Source organism: Notolepis coatsorum (assembly GCF_963971535.1).
Source record: "Notolepis coatsorum genome assembly, chromosome: 15".
Lineage (NCBI taxonomy): Eukaryota > Metazoa > Chordata > Actinopteri > Aulopiformes > Paralepididae > Notolepis > Notolepis coatsorum.
In genome coordinates, this window is record NC_140179.1 from 26,761,934 (window position 1) to 26,782,275 (window position 20,342).

The following is a 20,342-nucleotide window of genomic DNA, read 5'->3' on the forward strand; positions in this document are numbered from 1 at the left end:
TGACCATTTCTCAAAAGCAGAAAATCATTATTTATACAGAAAAGGATCACCAAGTTACTCTGGATAAAGAACCCCTTTACAGAGAACACTGAGACAAAGCTTACTGACACATCTCCATCCAAACTCTTGGAAGAACTCATTGAAATCTCATCTGATACCACCTGGAGAGCTTGTTTCAGTGAAGTGCCCCTGGAAACATTTTGGTCTGAGTGTGGTGCTGAGTACCAAGTATCTTATGATGCAGCAGTTAAGGTGTTGATACCATTTAGCACCACATATCCGTGTGAAGCTGGCTTTTCATCCATGACAGCTCTGAAAAAATATAGGGCCAAGTTGAGCCAGCAGCAGACCTCGCATTGAGCTAGAAATGTCCACTGAGTGAACTAGTGCTTTTTTTCTGTATTTATTTATATTTCTTGAGAAATGGTAACTTGGTGATCCTTTTCTGTATTTTATTTTTAAATAATGATTTTCTGTTTTTGAGAAATGGTCAAACTTATCCCAATATGCTATTTGATTTACTACTACAAGCAGTGTAATGTCAACAGTACTAAGCACTTAAATAAACGTTATTTTGAAAGCAAGCACTTTTGTCATTGTAGCAAAAAAGACAGGAGGGGAAACGTCTTTATTGTATGGCATAAATGCCCTGGAATATATTTTATTGGACACAGGGGAGCCTTGGCAGCAGAAAGTTTGAGAAGTTGAACCCCTGTAGACATGACCAGGTTTCCAAATACATATTATGCAAAATACAAGTAAAGAACCCTAGACATTAAATCGTCATGATCTGTTATAATAATATTCATATTAGAACTAGAATCTATGAATAATAAATAATAATAGCTTGGATTTATATAATGCCTTTCAAGAAAACCAAGGATGCTTTACAAAAAATGGGGGGGGGGGTGTAGATAAGGACAAGGATCATATGGAGCCAGTGGAGGCGGATGAGGATGGAGTGGATGAGGATGGAGTGGATGTGGATGAGGGTGGATGTGGATGAGGATGAGGATGGACTGGATGAGGATGGAGGTGGATGAGGATGGAGTGGAGGTAGATGAGGGTTTAGTTTATTTTATTTTCCGCACAGTATAAAAACAACAACACAATAATGACAACTGTAAAGTACAAAATATATACAGTGCAGGAAGAGGCAGAAAAGCCCAGAAGGCTGATAAGAAACCTCCACATATAATAATAAACATAATTATATTACATATAGCAAGTTGGAAAACAAGATCAATGCAAGGACCTTGGAGTATGTGAGAGTAAGAAGTAAGTATGTGTGTGTGTGCGTGTGTGTGTGTGTGTGTGTGTGTGTGTGTGTGTGTGTGTGTGCGCGTGTGTGAGTGAGTGTGTGTAAGTTAAAATACAATACACTGATTACAATACACAAGTTACAATACACTGTAATATATTGTTGTTGTTTATCATCTATGTTATGGCATTGTAGGCTTTGATATTGTGAACATTTTTTTTCTAAATAGTAGAAAGCAAATATTTCAGATTTCTCACAAAATGATATAAAATATTTGAGTGTCATTGAAAATGTCAGTTTCAGTATCATACAGTATCACAGTTCCTGATACCATGCAGTCCAATATGATGAACGGCAATTGGTTGATCTAACATGTTATCTTCCACAACTAAACACATACCAGATATAGTGTACACTGCTATACAAAAATAGATAATAATAATAATAATAATAATAATAATAATAATAATAATAATAATAATAATAATAATAATAAATAATAATAATAATAATAATAATAATAATAATAATAATAATAATAATAATAATAATAATAATAATAATAATAATAAATGTATAAAAGAAGAAAAAGTTATCCCCCCCCATATCGCCCAGCCCTACTAGATGGCTTTAAAAATGCAGTACAAATCACAACTCATTGGATGGAACACCTTCTTGGTAGGTACGCTGCAAGCATGTGAAGGAACAACTCCAGCTACATCTGGGAGGACGATCCCCCGGGGAGACACGGCTCACCTCACGACCCCCCGGGGAGACACCGCTCACCTCACTGCGTCAGCCGTGTGAGTCGTCAGGTGTCGTTTTAAGTTACCCAGCTGCGTGAAGTCCTTCCCGCAGTTGCTGCACTTGAAGGGCTTGATCCCGCTGTGACAAAGCATGTGACGCTTGACGCAGTTGACGGTGATGAATCGCTTGGGACACCGCGCGCAGACGAACGGACGCTCCCCCGTGTGCGAGCGCACGTGCACGACCAGGTGACTCTTGGTGGAGAAGCCCTTCCCGCAGTGGGTGCAGGTGTACGGCGTCTCGCCCGTGTGCGAGCGCATGTGGAGCCACAGCTCCCCTGAGGACAGGAAGGCCTTTCCGCACGTGGTGCACAGGTAGTTCTTCTCCCCTGTATGCATTAGCGTGTGTCTCCGCAGGCCCATCTCGCTGAAGCTCTTCCCGCAGACCGCGCACAGGTGGCCGGGGCCTTCTGTGTGCGTGCGCTCGTGCTGCCGGAGCGAGTAGGCGCACAGGAAGGTGCCGTCGCAGTGGGAGCAGGCGAACCTACGGCCCTTCTTGTGGAGCCTCTGGTGCTGGTAGTAGCCCGATTTGCTGGTGAACCCTCGCTCACACTCGCCACAGCGGTACGGGAGAGCGTGGAGTCTCGCGTGGGTCTTCAGTTGGTTCGGAAGTTCGAAGACCTTGTCACACTGAGGACATTTTGTCTCCTCCTCTGTGAAGTTCTTGATCACGATTCGGGTGCTCAAGAACCTTCGGTCTTCCGCCGTGGGATCTTTCCTTCCGCGTTGCTTCTTATTTTGAGAGTTTTCTATTTTCTTACACTTCTTTTCAGGAGTTCCTTTCTGTTTCCGTTCCATCTTTTTACCCGCGTTGCTTTTTGGTTTGTGTAGTTTTTTGGTCTTGGTGGGAGGGTTTTTGTTTTTGCACTTCGTCTTGCCGTTGTCCGCCGCTTTCCTCTCAAACTCGCCGTTGCTCTCAGGATCCCTCTTCCCGTGTTCTTTCTGGATGTGTTCCTGGACCTCCTTCTTTAACCGATGAGCAAAAGCACACTGAGGGCAGATGAATGACCTGGACAACAGGCCTGGGAAACAAAGGTAACACAGCAAGTCAGAAGCAATAATAATAATAATAATAATAATAATAGTAGAATAGAGAGATAAGATATACTGTATACTTATATATTTCTTAGTCTATATTTATCACAACGTATAATATAAGCAATAGGGCATACAGACTTTATTGTTTACACTGTTTATTTTTCTCATATTTTTATATTCAGGTCTAATTCTATTGCCTATATTTATGTCTTTCTACTTTTACCCTGCCCATACCTGTACCTCCCCTCCCCCCCCTCCCCCATGCTGCTATGAAGCCCAAATTTCCCAAAGGGGATCAATAAAGGAACATCTTATCGTATCTTAGATAAGCCCATAGCAGTTATGTGTCTTCAGTTGTAATCTCAGGGATTAAAGCAAAACAAATTCTCCTGACTGAACTTTTTTTCTGGCCAAGTCATATTCTTATTTTAACTTCCACTGTATTTTTTTTTAATAGCGTTAGCGTTTTAAGGGAGCCTACTTGTAGAGCCTACTGTCCTGACTGTGACTATAGACCCTACTGTTGTGGTTGTTGTGCCAGGCAGGGAGGCTGTGTGCTGGAGAGCGTGAAATAATGCATGTCTTGTGGCTAGCTTCTGATTGATGGCGAGCTAGCACCCTTTTCCCATTACTTTGAACCATGAACTAAACGGCTTGTTATCATACAAACAAGGGACTAAACACGTTTCGCAATTATGCCACAACAACAATGGACAGTCTCCTCCCCACTGTTTGTATATATATTTTTTACCACCCACTCACCCCCTCCTAATGTACAGTCTCCTCCTCATCATATGTATATATTTACTGTTAGGATCTCTGGGTAACAGTACTGTATATTTGCATATCGTATATGTGACAAATGTAACAGTACTATTACTATATACCTGTAAGGCATGTATGTCCCTATGTCATAAATGTCATGATGTCATGTATGTTGTGTATGTCATAAATGTCACTATAAATTGAAAATGGGGGACCCTGATGATGTAAACAAGACAAACGCCTTTCTCTAGTCTGCATCCCCTTAACAATTGTGTGTATTGCTACTGGATTTACAAGATCCAGAGTGAATGAATGAATGAAAACTTTATTTAATACATGAGACCCTCTCCTTGGGACCAAGTAAGGTTTTGTCGATAATCCAATGTACAGTTACAACCCCCCCCCCCCATCCCACCCACCCACCCACCTCCAATGTACAGTTTCTTCGTCAAATGTATATACTCTTTTTAGACTATTTTTGTATCACAAACAATAGGCTACTGTATTTGTAAATCTGGTATGTCATAAATGTATAGATGTAGCAGTATTGTCTATCTGTATGTCATGTGTGTCATATATGTTATGATGAATTGAAAATGGGGGACCCTGATGTAAACAAGATGAAAGTCTTTCTCTGGTCTGCATCCGCTTAACAATTGTGTGTATTGAGCTGTACTGTATTGTACCCATTCTGCAATCTGTTAATAACAATCAATCAATATTTAACAGATTGCAAAATGGGTACAATACAGTACAGCTCAATACACACAATTGTTAAGGGGATGCAGACCAGAGAAAGACGTTCGTCTTGTTTACATCAGGGTCCCCCGTTTTCAATTCATAGTGACATACATGACATACTACATAGTAATGTTACATTTGTGACATATGATATGCAAATATACAGTACTGTTACCCAGAGATCTCCCGGACAAATGGGAGAAAGACGTTTATTGAGCTTAAAAACAATTGATAACGCAAATAACGTTCTGATTAACAAAGTAATTCGTTTTGTGGCATTAACGTTACCTAGATTTATCAACATTCATACATTTATCAGAAAGCGAGCGGCGCAAGCACACACACAAAACAACACCACCAACAACAACAACACACTGCTTGTCGCGTAAATAACGTTCTGATTAACAAAAGGCATTCGTTTTGTGGCATTCAAGTTACCTAGATTTATCTATAGCAATAGTAATATATATGTTTCTTTAGACTAGAATAAGTCAAATTAACTTACGGTCTCGTAAAAGTTGCCGCATGTTGTTGATGAGTCAAGTTTACCCGCGAGTAGAGCTAGACGCTAGAGAGCAATGGCGGAGTTTCAGAAACTCAAAAGAAATGGGCGCTTCCCATTGGTGCTGAGCACAGCGGAGGCGGGTGAAAGGGCTGTAAACTCAGAACAATCTCGCCTTCTGGTTGGTTGCATTTGCCTGAGAATTTGCCGATTGCTCGCAAATGACTGCTTGGTGCGGCCGCGGTGCGTGAATATTAAAGGCAACCAACTTGTGTTCAGCTTTTCGTTCAGCGTTTCTCTGATTGGCCACACGGCCAATCAATCAATCCACTAGAACACGCCCTTGCGGCGCGGCAGAAGCGCTGGTCGAACCAGCGGTGTTCTGTTGTGTGACTGCACTACAGCGGTGTTCTGTTGTGTGACTGTACTAAACTCTTCCACCACATGACCGACATTTGACATACAGTACACCTCCTATCTATGTTGGGATTATGTTTGGTCATGACAAAACAATAAAAATCGCTACTGTTAGTAATGCTGCCACGGTGCCACCACCCACTTCAATGACAGAGCTCTCATATTTGCGAATGCATAAACTATATCTTAAATTATGGCGATGTGTCTAATATGGCTGTTGCGAAGTCATTGATAAGCGACAGCCATATTAGACACATAGCCATAATTTAAGATATAGTTTATGCATTCGCAAAATATGAGAGCGCGCCGCTGTCATTGAAGGGCTTCCTACAACAGCTACTGCTACTGGTTTTTAAAGTACTAAAAGAAACGGTCCCCAAGTACCTAGTCAATTATTTTAATAAAGTAGGAGATGTCCACAAACACGGCACAAGAGGAAGCCCCACGGACCTGGTCCCGCCGAGAGTCAGGACATGCATGGGGAAAGATGCATTTTTTTACTCGGCTACGGTAATGTGGAATGCCCTGCCAACATTTATAAAACTCCTGAACTCCCCTCTCGGATTTAAATCCGCCCTAAAAACATGGCTCAGCAGCAACTCAAATTGGTCTTAAAATGTTTTTTTTATCTCTTTTATCATAACTTGGCTTTTATTTCTTTTATCATGAGTTGCTTTTAAGGGTTTGCGGATTTTATTTTAACATTAGTTAACTGTATGAGTTGTCAGGTTAGGTGTTTTTAAAAAAAAAAATTTAGAATGTGTCCTGTCAGTGTACATGTCCATTTGTGTTTCTGTGCCTTTTTATGTTCCATGTATGGACCACAATGGAAACAAGCCTTGGCTTTATTGTGTTTTATCCATTTTTGACCTGCGTTATTGACACTGTTATTGTCTTGTCTTTTAAAATGTTTTTTTTGTCATACGATTTGTGTCAAAATAAAGTATTCAATTCAAAACAGAGCACCGCCGCTGCTGCTGCTGAAGCTGTATCAAGCCGGCGGCGGCGCACGAAAGCCGGGGATAAACCACCGTCCACTGTCGCGAAGTCATGCCTCTCCCTCTGACAATATCATAATGATGTGTTTTCTATATTATATCCACAATCATTCATCTAAAAAATTGTATGGGCTTTGATTAAACATGTAACCTACACCTACTGTAACTTACTGTACCTCTGCTTCCTACAGCACAGCAGGTAATGGCGTTAATCAATGGAACGCGAAACATAATAACGTTACGCTTTCTAGTTCAGCGCATTTCATAACTGTATGGGCTTTGTTTATACACGAGTGAATCTGGTAGTTGGTTGTTAAAAACGCGAAACATAATAACGTTACGCTTTCTAGTTCAGCGCATTTCATAACTGTATGGGCTTTGTTTATACACGAGTGAAACAGCAGCCCAACACAAGTTGGTTGCCCGCGCTGCCGCTCGCTTGCGCTCCTTGATTTAATTTGGGACGTGGGACGACTGCGCTTGCCTGCGCGTGGGGGCGGGGGGGGGGCGCGGCCAATCAGAGAAAAGCCGAACACAAGTTGGTTGCCTTTAATATTCACGCGGCCGCGGATATTTGGATATTTGACGCCTCTGATTGGCTCAGGTTAAAATCCGTCACGACTCCGAATAAAATGACAGAATCTCCAAATCAAATGGACGGATATCCGTCCCAAGACGGAACGCTTTAATGCCTGTAATCTGTATAACAATTTACTGCTCCCTTCCAAGTGTATTGTTATTTCTCGTACCATCTCTTAGGGCTATATAATAAAACGAAATAATTTTTTTGATATTTAAAGTTTATTTTTATTTTTCTCAAACAAGACAATACATACACGACAAAACAAGACAAGAAATGATAATAATAACAATAACAACAAGGGGGGGGGGGGGGGTTGCAGAGCGTTACAAAGGTTCAGTAGACAAACTTATTCCAGATAGTGATCTAATAAAGTTCAGGGGACCTTGAAGGCCATCGGGCCTATCACTCTCTTGAAGAGACAGAGCAGCCTGTTCCATCGATAGCAAGTCCATGAAGTCCTTGCGCCAGTTCTCCATACTGAAGCAGTTCGGTTTGCGTTCTTTCCAGTTCATTAAAATAATCCGTTTGCATGCTAGAAAAGCCAGTGCTACAGTATTATTTACAATCTTTGCTTGAGCAGTGTCCATTTTTACACCCAATATACACATTATAGGGCAAGGATTAATGTCAATTTGGAGAGTAACTGACAGGTCCTCAGCAATGTCCAACCAAAATTTCCTAACAAGTGGGCAGTGCCACAGTAAGTGCATGAGCGTACCCTCTACTCCACACCCATGCCAGCACAATTTGGGTAGGGTGTGATTCATTTTATTCAATGTACAGGGTGTTATATAGGCCCTGTGTAGTATCTTTAATTGTATAATTTTATATCTAACACATTTTGATATTTTTGTACTATTCCTAAGTGCTGCTTCCCATTGTGTTTCAGATATGGATATACCCATGTCTCGCTCCCATTGGATTTTAGTTTGGGTATTGGTATCAGGGGTGGTTGAACATGATAGTTTATACATTGCAGAAACAATGCCTTTCCTGCCTGTAATTCCCCTTAATGTCTCTTCCATGACTCCGTTTGTTCCTATAGCTATGCCTTTAGACAACAATGATTTAATAACCGATTGTATTTGTAAATAAGATAAAAATTCTGTGTCTTTCAGCCCAAACTGTGTTTTAAGTTCATTAAAAGGTATCATATTTCCCCTTTTGATCACTTGGCCCACCTGTGTTATATTATGTTGTTGCCATACATTATTTTTAAGGAGTTTACCTCCTGCAGAGAGCAAAGGGTTTTTCCATAATGGACATGATGGTAAGGAATATCCACTAAAGGTCAGGCGTTTATGTAAGATTTTCACTATCTCACATGAAAATTCTAAAAGCGGATTGTCCAGTCTGGGAGTGATTTTTGGGTTATACCACAACATTGAAAGAGATAGATCTTTGTTATGTTCTTCTATAATTTGTTCTTCAAGCCATTCCCAGCTGCCAATCTGTCTCACACTATTGTAAGCCCACTGCAAGGGGTATCTTGAGTTATATGCTATATAATATTGGTGGATATCTGGTAGTCCTATTCCTCCACTATTTCTTGGTTTTATAAGTTTTTTATGGCTGATTCTAGGTTTTCTGTAATAAAACGAAATAATAATAATAATAATAATAATAATAATAATAATAATAATAATAATAATAATAATAATAATAATAATAATAATAATAATAATATTATCTTGAACTAGGGTCCTTCAGAATAAATACAGTCACAAAGCAGACATATGCTTGATTGCATGGACTATAAATGAACTACATAAAAATGTCAATCTCTTAAGCTGATGTCATCGGGACCTCCCAGCACAGACCCTGTGCAAAGCATATCCAGTTTTCCTGAAGGGGAGTTAGATGATATCGTCCAATAAGAGGAATAGAAGTCCAAGAAAGGCATTTGTGGATTTTCCTCAATTAAAAAGCTTGGGATAAGATGGAACAAGCCTTTGTTGGGGACGTCCCACAGTCGTAAGAGTTCAGTAGTCGCAAAATACGTACTGTATGCCTTTTGATTAAATAAATTGTAACATCACCTCCTGGTTTGGGAATAGCACAGCACACGACCGCAGAAGACTGCAGAGAGTGGCTGGATTAGCCGAACACACAATTGGAGGTGGGCTTCCCACTCTCCAGGACATTTACATCAAGCGTTGCAGGGCCAAGGCTAAGAGAATAGTCAAAGACTCTAGCCACCCAAACAAGTTTGCTTTTATTTGTCACGTGACTCACGTATAAAGTACATGTACATTACAGTGAAATGCTTGGTTCTATACACTATACACCTATACAATATACAAACTAAAGTACAACCTAGGTAGAATGAAAGTACAATGAAGTAAAAATGTAGACAGAGGTACAAAAATGCAGACAATGAGGTACAAAAATGCAAACTTAAAAAAAATGCTAAATGATTTGATTTTTGAATATTTTCTTTTTAATTGGTATGGATGTATTGATGTATCTTATTGTTTGCATTTTGTGCTTTAGGTTGTACTTTAGTTAGGGCTGTCTTAGGTCGCTTTCACACAGGGGCGGTTTGGTCCGGACTATCGGACCAGAATTCGATAGTTTGGTTTTTCGGGTTTGTGTGAATGCGCGTCAAACTCGGTCCGCGGACCAAACACGCGAACTCTGGTCCGCCTGAAAACGTAGGTCTCGGTTCGCTTCATCGGACCAAACACGGACCAAACGTAGGAAAGTCACCTGATAAACTATGCATCTTGGGTAGAAGAAGGAAGACAAAAACACTGCGGCGCACGCATTCACTGCAAAACAAGCACACTATTCAAGCGCACTAACTAGGGTTGAAGACAAACAGACATTTAAAAAACACCTTAAACATCATATAAGAAAAAGTGGTACTGTCAGTTAAGTAAACATAGTGGGTGATTGAGAAGATGGGTATGGGTGATTGTTGAACTTAGATTTTTAATATGTTTGTATATTGTATTGAGATGTATTGTTGTGCTTTAAGTGAACATATATGCCTTGAAACATGATTGAGTAGATGGGTATGTGTGATTGGTGAACTTAGATATTTTATTATATAATATTTGTAGGTGTTATTGAGGTGTATTGTATTGTTTTATTGTATTGTATTAATTGTATTGTATTGATTTTATTGTATTGTATTGATTTGTGTGGACCCCAGTAATAGTAGCCTATGCCTGTGGCAATGGCTAATGGGGATCCGAATAAACTAAACTAAACTAAACTATTAATTTTATAAACATGTCTCGTGGACAGACTTGGGCGAATGATGAGGTGAAAGCCCTCATCAGCATATGGTCAGAAGACCAAATAAAACAACTGCTTGTGGGCACCCACAAAAACAACGAGGTGTACAAGATGTTTACAGAGAGGATGGCGGTAATGGGGTTTACTAGAACAATGGATCAATGCCACGTCAAAATAAAAAAACTGCGCCAGCAATACATTAAAGTCCGTGACTTGCTGCGAAAAAGTGGGAGTTCGGGGGACGAGAAAGACAAGTTCCCTTGGTATGATGACCTGGACGCTATACTTGGCACAAGACCAACATCCAGCCCGAAACATATTGTCGAGTCTTTCGAAGATGAGACCCAGACGGCATCATCACCAGCACCGACTGAAAATAGTGTCGCCTCCGCTGATCTGGAGTTAGACAGAAGTGGTAAGAGTTTTTTTTTGTGATCTGTATTTCTGTGTGTCTAGTACAGGGTTTCTCTCTTCACTTCACACCAGAGCTCTTTAGCCCTGCACCTAATGGAAACAATAACCCAGGCAAACTTCTAGTCCAGTGGGCTCACTCGCGCGCGCACACACACACACACACACACACACACACACACACACACACACACACACACACACACACACACACACACACACACACACACACACACACACACACACACACACACACACACACACACACTTCGAAGCTTCGTTCGATGGGCACGGGATTCGAATATGAAAATACATTTTGAATATATCAACACATTAATTGCCAATAACGAGTATACTCGTTATTGGCCGCCATGCGTTGAGTGCCACGTTATTTCTTTTATTCGCTATTGGCATTCATAATTCATCCAGGAAGCCTCCGGGAGCCAGCTGGACCCTGTCTGATATTGCAATGCCTCAATACCGCTGCCTGGTGGATTTCGGGCGAGTTACACTCCACTCTAAACCGGAAGTGGCGCTCGGGGCATCGGGGAAAAAGCTCCGCCAGAGATATGTTGTTACGTGGATCAATATACACACCTTTTTTTTTGTATCTACTTTTTCTCCCCATTTTTCTATTTTTCTCCCATCCCAATTTCATATTATCCAATTATACCCTCCCCCGTCTCGAACGTTGTTAGACCATGCCTCCCACTGGTCGGCTGCAATGTGGACGAAGCCTTGCATCACGTGTCCCCTCCGGTACACGAGGCAGCAGTCGCATCAACGAGGAGTAACGCGTGGGAGGCTCACGCTGCCCCCGATACTTCCTGATTCTGTTGTACAGGCGCACCAACCGACCTGTAGGAGTCGCTGTCCACAGCGTCAGATCCCCACCCACCGGCTTTCCCACCCCCTAATACTGCCAATTGTATTAGTATGAACGACCAGCCAAGCCGGAAGCAACGCCGAGAGCTGGGCTCGAACCCAGCATCTCCTGCGTTAGTGGCGAGCGCCTTTCCCACTGCGCCACTTAGCCGCCCACCAATATACACACCTTGAGTGCATTGGATCGCTTTCGAGACTCAAGAATCAATATGCTTTCTGCGTTTATTGGGTCATACAAACGGAAAATGGATCTAGCAGTTCGACGTCAAAGAATTGGAATTTTTTTTCTCCATTTATTTCATTGCAATCTGTCCGATCAACTGTCTTACTAAAGAAAGCCGTTAGTGACAATCAAGGAATCATAAACGACCCCCCCCCCCTTTCCTTCACACATGATGGAGCATAATGTATAGCGATCATATGCATTTGAAATTCTTAATATAGCGTGTGTATAGGGACTAGGGCTGTCCCCGACTAAGGATTTGGATAGTCGACTATGATTGGCCAAAATTTGCCGTTAGTCGACAGTGGACGGTATAAACGGTATACGGTATAAACGGTATTAATTTGCTCTACGGTATGGATTTTGACTATACCGTTTAACCGGTAGAGCAGCTCTAAAATAGCAATGACGTCATGTAACCACAGCGCGACGATTTCAATCGCATTTGCCCCTAAAAATAGATAGAATTAGTCATAGATAATAGATATGTGCAAACTGGAAAAAGTTATTTAGGAGGCTTCGCGCAGTGGGCGTGTCAACACGCAATTGTCATTTCATAATAAACACATATCACCGTGGCGCACAGCAAGTTTCAATTTCAGTTCCTGGCATTTTTAACCAGTGGAGAAAGGTAAGATATTTCCCTATCGTTTTTCTTATATGAATTATTCTACGTTAATAAAACATACCTGGTGATCAACTACAGTTTGCTGTAAACATTACGATATGTGTGTAGTGTTATGATAACGACGGCAGCAGTGGGAGCCGGGAGGACGGCGTGCAGCAGTGGATTTGCGAATAGCATGCAGCTGCAGAGCCGCAGAGCCAGGGGCTCTTTCAGGTCTGGTCACAGGCCCGTCAAACAGCGCCCCCCCCCACCCAACGGCTGAATTGCCAATGGCTGAAATGAATGACCTGAAAGAGCCCCTGGCTCTGCGGCTCTGCAGCTACATATGCTTCTAGCAAAATCCAGCCCGCTGTTTGCAATGGGAGCAGGAGTCTCGACTCGGGACTTATTTTATATGGAATATAATGACTTTATACGCAAAAGTAGCCTAGTTTTAAGTTAAAATATTATAAATCTACATGCCTTGAGGATGTCATTCTTTATATAGCCTGCCTATCAGGCAAAAAAATGTATTCTAACAGAAACACTGATACCGTGATATATACCGTTACCGTCTATGCTTCAAATTATACCGTGATATAAATTTTAGACCATACCGTCCACCCCTGTCGACTATTAGTCAACAAAAAAAAATAAAAAATATATACCGTAATATTTTTAATTTTTTTGGTATCATTCCATTTGGCTGTGGGGGTGCTTAATGTCTGAAGGAGTCAACGGAAGGCTTCTTGTCCTCTGCAAAAGCATGCAATTGGTCCACTGATGGATACATGTTTATATTTGTCTAGTCTAGTGCAGTGGCAAATCCTTATGGAAGCCAACGGAAGCCAGGCCTCCCTATCAAAATATGAATTAATATGAAATATGAAGAAAAAAAAAATATATATATATATATATAATTTTTTTTAATATAGTTTACATTCTTTTTCATCTGTGCATCTGTGTTATATTTTTATTTATTTTTTTAAATGTCTCCCTCTTCTCCTTCTCACTCTCTCTAACACACTGTCAGACTTGCTATGCTCACTGCAGCTAGAGGAGAGGCAGGGGGTAGGTGTCTTTCTCCAGCCTCAATCATGTGATTCATGTATGTAGAGTCCAAAACCGATACTAGCCAATCAGATTCGAGCTGACTGCCACACCTTAAAAGTTTAAAACGGGGCTGTGAGCAGAATAATTAGTCTGGCATCCCCTCTGCACACCTCCCCTCTGCACTCTGAAAATTGTATTAACCCGCGACTGCTCCCACGGGCCGAATATTGCCCCGATCCTCGCGAGATTATATCCACGGGTACCTCTCGGCGTGCCGAAGCTTTTCCTAAATCACTTCCATCATCGAAAACGAGGGGAAAAGGTCGGCTTGCGACCCTGAAAATGTTGCGTGATTTTAAAAACGCTGCATTAAGTGAGCCTATTATGGGATCCACGCGAGCTTTCTATCGTGGAAACATCTGGGCGTCCCGCAACTTTTACTCATTCACATGTAGCCCCGAAAATGCTTAGAAAAGGAAAGTCGAAAGCATGGAATAAACTCGCCGAAACGGAAAAGTGTCCCACGGGCGCGCCGTGATTCCGATCCGCGTGAAAATATAGGAGACCGTGGGACACCTTTTTGCAACCGAATATGTGTCTCAATTGTGTGTATTGAGCCATACTGTATTGTACCCATTCTGCAATCTGTTAAATAAATAAAAAGAAAGTTTGACTGGCCGCCGAGCCATACTGTAGTGTACATGGTTACTGCTTGACTTTACCCACGCGACGCCACTGGTCTAGTGTGTTCATTAGATGGGTGAAATCCTCTTTCAGTGTCTCTGTGCCTGTTTTCTTAGGCAGTTAGCCTCTGGTATGCGTGCCATTAGCGTTAGCCACGCTTCTATGCCTCTTTTCTTTTGGAAAGAATGAATAATAAAATGTATATATATATATATTTTTTGTATTCGACTAAGAGGTTGGCAGTCGACTATGGCTCCTTTCGACCGATTAGTCGACTAATAGGGGTCAGCCCTAATAGGGACGAAACGCCAATCGATAATGTATAATAATATAATAAATAAAGATGGGCATACTGCATGGCACCCAATGTGTTAAAAAAAAATATACCGGTATATATTTTGTTGTTGTTGTTGTTGTGCAAAATCAACTCTGCCTCTCTTTGTTAATTACAACAAGCAATGCTGTTTGTTATTTAACACATTGATGGCCACGGAGATTAGACGGGCCCCACTCTATACGGCCAGCATATCATAATAAGGTTTCATTGTGCGTGAGGCTGTTTGTAGAGCTAAATCTATACTTTATAGTATTGCTATCTGTCCATTCTCATTGTCAATTGACACTATAAACCGTCCCTTCAAAATGGCTTAAAGAAATATTTTTTTCATCAATACGTTCCCAGTTGATAGCGTCTTGAATATAAGCGTTATATGGGATTTGGTCTGGTATATTTCCTGCAGAATGAGATACAGGCTGCCAAGCTAATAACGTTAAATCGAATGGCGTTTCGGCCCTACAGAACTTAAGAGTTAAAACTCAAAATGCATATGATCGATATGTTCCACCATGAATGCATTAAAGGGGGGGGGGGGGGGGGGGGACGTCATTTCTGATGATTGATTACCAATAACGGCGTTAGCCTCAGTAGCCACATTCGCTGATCGCCTGGTTGGCTATGATAACAAGGCCTGATCAGCATGTAATTTACGTGAAAAAGATCTTAACTGTGGCCGGTTGGATCCCAAAAAGGATTTCCCAGTTATCGATCGCCATCTGGTAGATCCATATGTCCATTGGCTGATGATATATTCCTTTACTGCATACTGAATTCCACATCCCAAAGCGTATTCCAAGCTACAGGCTACACGCAGACAGGAAAGTCCATTCAAAGTAAAAAAAAATAAAAGACCGTTCTGCCACAGGGAACACTGCATTATCGAGACAGCGCCCCTATGAGGATCTGGCCGGTAATGCACTTTTCCGAATTCCAAGAGTAGGGTAAATCTGCAGTGCCGCTCGGTGACATTGAGTAGGTTATTAAAATGGAATAAAAGCCAAAACAACCTTGCCACGGACATGTCCGTGGTTGGCCCTCTACCGTTGGATTCGAAACACGGACATGCCTGGCCCCGAATGTGTTAAGATGAGGTCGGACTCAGCACTGACAGATTTGTGTTCATTGTGCTGCTTTTATAAAGCCTCAGGGCCCGCGTCCACCTGGCGCATATTTCTAGCTGAAACATGCTGGCAGTGCGCCCGGTAGAATGGGGCGGGGCGCATGCGGTGAGAAAAAGTTCAGAACGTTTCAACTCTCTAGGCTGTATGCGGCCGCATAGAAAAGCTGAAAGGCGGTGAAAAAAAAAGCCGACCGCACCGCACTTTCCACAGGCGGCCGCATGCGGCCGCATACGCTCCCTCCCCATTGGAATACATTGAAAAAAGACGCGTGCGGTCATAAATGTGAGGCAGGTGGACGCGAGCCCTCAAATGACGGCTTACAATATTTCATGAAAGCAAAGTGTTTAGTTTGTCTAAGATTTAAACTTTACAGCACTGACAAAGTTGAACAAAGTGCTGTACAAGTCCCACAACATAACAATTTTCTTATTCTTTTTATATATATATTTTTTATAATATTTCTTTTCTTTTTATCTCGAAGCTTCGAATTAAAATCGAATCTCTGCCCCAAAGCTTCGAATTCCAAAGAAAAATCGAAGGTCAGCCCTAACTTTAGTTTGTATATTGTATATTTATTTTGTATAGTGTTTGGACTTTCTTCTTTTTTTACTGTATGAAGCACATTCTCAGGGGGCTCATACAGAACCAAGCATTTCACTGTAATTGTACATGTACTTTATACGTGACAAATAAAACAAAACTTGAAACTTGAAGTAAATCCATCTCACAGTAGATGATGATGTTTTGTCACCTTGTACTGCAGGATGGATAATGACATCGGTCCTGGAGACGGCCATCTTTAACCCTAATGGATAAAGGATCCCCTCAGAGTACATGAGTGCTAGACGCCGTGGACGGGTTCTGCTGCGCTGGTCGGACTCACCGGAACTCCTCACCGGTAACCACTCAGCACCGGCAACATCTGTGCTGTGAGGCGAGTCGTCGTGGTCAGACACCGCCTCCACCGCCTCTTCATTATCTTCATAGTCCCCGCTCTCGCCATACTGGTCAACAGACCTTTCAGCTGGTATTTCAGGAGGGAGGGACAGAATAGACAGGATGGTATCTTCCTGGTTGCATGGAGGACCTGCAGGGGAATAGAGATTCACATCCGGCGACGACTCGTGAAACTGCATGTTCTTTCCAAGTTGCTGCTTGGTTTTGTTTTACCACATTGAAGAATGGGAAAAATCCGAACTTTGAACTACACTGGCACTGTTTGCAGATGTACTGTTATTAAAGTTAGTTAAAAACATAATTTTGTATAGTTTTTTTTGGTTAAATCCAAAGAAAAATATATAAAATCAGATAAATCCAAAAACAGGAAAATTAAAAACCGAGAAATCCAAAAACTGGAAAATTCATATACGAAAACAGGAAAAGATTAAACGGATTTCATAGGGCCCTAGTTAAGGTGAGTTAATAAATTCACTCTGAAAATCTGCTCCGCTCTGATAAACTGACTCTTCGGTCAGAGCGTCCACTGTGCACTCTGAGCCCTCAGAATTTCCTAAGAACTTGAGTGCGCTCGCTCTGACACTGGTTGTAAATAGTTATGAGTGTTGTATGTGCCTCCCTGTATTGTAAGTAGTTCATATGTGTGTTGTCACTCACTACTGTATGTATAATTGTAAATAGGTTAATTTATGTGTTGTAATAAACCTAATTTATGTGCAATCGTTTCATTTCAGCTCAGTGTAGAGAAATGCACCGATACTAACAACCGCCTTACTGCGCGCGTCTATAACGACACTGTTGACACCACATATCAGTGACACGCGCGCCCCGCAACAACACTAGTAGTTTTGGGGGGCCTACCACCCACGCTGAAAAAAATCCTAGGGGACACACTGATGTACACATTGTCTCATGGGTAGGGGAGCTGAACCTGCCCCGTCTGGGTAGGGGAGCTGAACCTGCCCCGTCTGGGTAGGAGAGCTTAACCTGCCCCGTCTGGGTAGGAGAGCTGAACCTGCCTTGTCTGGGTAGGGGAGCTGAACCTGCCCCGTCTGGGTAGGGGAGCTGAACCTGCCCCGTCTGGGTAGGAGAGCTGAACCTGCCTTGTCTGGGTAGGGGAGCTGAACCTGCCCCGTCTGGGTAGGGGAGCTGAACCTGCCTTGTCTGGGTAGGGGAGCTGAACCTGCCCCGTCTGGGTAGGGGAGCTCACCAGCACTCTGAGTTCCCAGGTGTCTGTGATGAAGGAAGAGGGTCTTCAGCACCGACGGCTCAGAGAGATGCTGGACAAACTCTTTGGCCACAGATGGGGCTTCGCCGAGCCAGGCTGCTGTCTGAGACATGGAGGCACACAGGGAAGATAAGATGAGGTAAGATAAGATACAGTAAGATAAGATACAGTAAGATAAGATAAGATACAGTAAGATGGGTCGGCTGGGTGGCGCAGCGGACATTGCGCTCTTCACCAACGCAAGAGACACCGGGTTCGACTCCGGCTGTCGGCGTTGCCTCCGGCTTGGGCCAGCCGTCATACTAACTCAATTGGCAGAGTTAGCGGGTGGAAGTCGATGGGTGGTAATCTGGACGTTGTGGACAGCGACTCCTACAGGTCAGTTGGGGACGCCTGCACAGCAGAGACAGGAAATGGCGAGGGTAGTGTGAGCCTCCCACACGTTATACCTCGCCAATGAGAGTCCGCGCTGGCAGGTGAAAAGATGTGACAGGCTGCCTCCTCATGTATTGGAGGGTACATGTGATGCAGGGCTTCTATCCTCCCTACAACCGGCCAGTGGGGGGCATATGCGAGCAACGTTCAAGACAGGGGAGGGGAGAATTGGCAGTGGACTTGGGATGGGAGAAAAATAGAAAAAGAGGAGAAAAAGTGGATAAAAAATAAAATAAAGATACAGTAAGATAAGATGAGATCAAATTAGATACAGTAAGATAAGATAAGATACAGTAAGATAAGATGATACAGTAAGATAAGATACAGTAAGATGAGATCAAATTAGATACAGTAAGATAAGATGATACAGTAAGATGAGATAAGATCAAATTAGATACAGTAATATAAGATGATACAGTAAGATAAGATAAGATACAGTAAGATACGATACAGTAAGATAAGATGAGATACAGTAAGATAAGATAAGATACAGTAAGATAAGATACAATAAGATAAGATACAATAAGATAAGATACAGTAAGATAATATGAGATACAGTCAGATAAGATAAGATACAGTAAGATAAGATAAGATACAGTAAGATAAGATACAGTAAGATAAGATACAGTAAGATAAGATAAGATGATACAGTGAGATAGGATAAGATACAGTAAGATAAGATGAGATACAGTAAGATAAGATAAGATGATACAGTAAGATAAGATACAGTAAGATAAGATACAGTAAGATAAGATGAGATACAGTAAGATAAGATAAGATGATACAGTGAGATAGGATAAGATACAGTAAGATAAGATGAGATACAGTAAGATAAGATGAGATACAGTAAGATAAGATAAGATACAGTGAGATAGGATAAGATACAGTAAGTTAAGATGAGATCAAATGAGATACAGTAAGATAAGATAAGATGATACAGTGATAGGATAAGATACAGTAAGTTAAGATGAGATCAAATGAGATACAGTAAGATAAGATAAGATGATACAGTAAGATAAGATAAGATATAATAAGATAAGATAAAGTAAGATGAGATGAGATACAGTAAGATAAGATAAGATACAGTAAGATAAGATAAAGTAAGATGAGATGAGATACAGTAAGATAAGATGAGATAAGATCAAATAAGATAATATACAGTAAGATAAGATGAGATACAATAAGATGAGATACAATAAGATAAGATAATATACAGTAAGATAAGATCAGATGAGATGAGATACAGTAAGATAAGATACAGTAAGATAAGATAAGATGAGATACAGTAAGATAAGATACAGTAAGATAAGATGAGATACAATAAGATAAGATGAGATGAGATATAAAAGATAAGATCAAATAAGATAAGATACAGTAAGATAAGATGAGATACAGTAAGATAAGATGATACAATAAGATAAGATATTCCTTTATTGATCCCCTTGGGGAAATTCAAGCATTATAGCAGCATGGGGGAGGGGAAGTACAGGTATGGGCAGGGTAATAGTAGAAAGACATAAATATTAATATGAGAAAAATAAACAGTGTAAACAAACAATATAATTAACTCTGAATATAAAAATATGAAAATAAATGAACAGTATACACTATACACAGTATAAGATGCAGGTGAGGGTCTGTACCCTAACTGGCATGATCTACGTCAGTAGTTGAGCAGTTTTTGAGTTCCCTACGCCTGTCCCGTCTCCCTGTCTTCCTATGACTTGCTGTCCTGGAGTGTTGACCGGAGTGTTGGACGTCCCGTGACGAAGGCCGGGAGATTGCGACCCCCTCTGCGTGCCCCCCTGTCTTCGGAGGTCTCGTAGTGGTGACCGGAGTGCCGGATGTCCCGCGATGATGTCGGGGAGTTCGCGACCCTCTCTGCGCCACCCCCCTTCCCCCTGTCTCCGGCTGTCCCTGAGCAACGACCGGAGTGTTGAATGTCCCGTGACTAAGACGGGGAGGACGTGACCCTCTTGCGCCGCCCCTGTGCCTCAAATAGATCCGCTATCAACTCTATCTTTAATCTTTCAAAATGTTCAGTTGC

The 20,342-nt window shown here is 41.7% G+C and overlaps 1 protein-coding gene across 2 annotated transcripts in view; it reads right to left on the bottom strand.

Moving 5' to 3' along the window:
- Positions 1 to 1,895: 1,895 nt before the first annotated feature.
- LOC311241414 (uncharacterized protein) overlaps positions 1,896 to 20,342 on the bottom strand; it is a 28,485-nt gene continuing 10,038 nt past the window's right edge. For both annotated transcript variants that reach the window (XM_084330232.1, XM_084330231.1), the window contains 3 exons: positions 17,843 to 17,963; positions 16,559 to 16,762; positions 1,896 to 3,089 (listed from right to left, as the gene is read on the bottom strand). In XM_084330232.1, the coding sequence (XP_084186358.1) occupies positions 2,044 to 3,089; positions 16,559 to 16,762; positions 17,843 to 17,963 (1,371 nt within the window). In that variant the 3' untranslated portion in view covers positions 1,896 to 2,043. The remainder of the gene's footprint in view (positions 3,090 to 16,558; positions 16,763 to 17,842; positions 17,964 to 20,342) is intronic.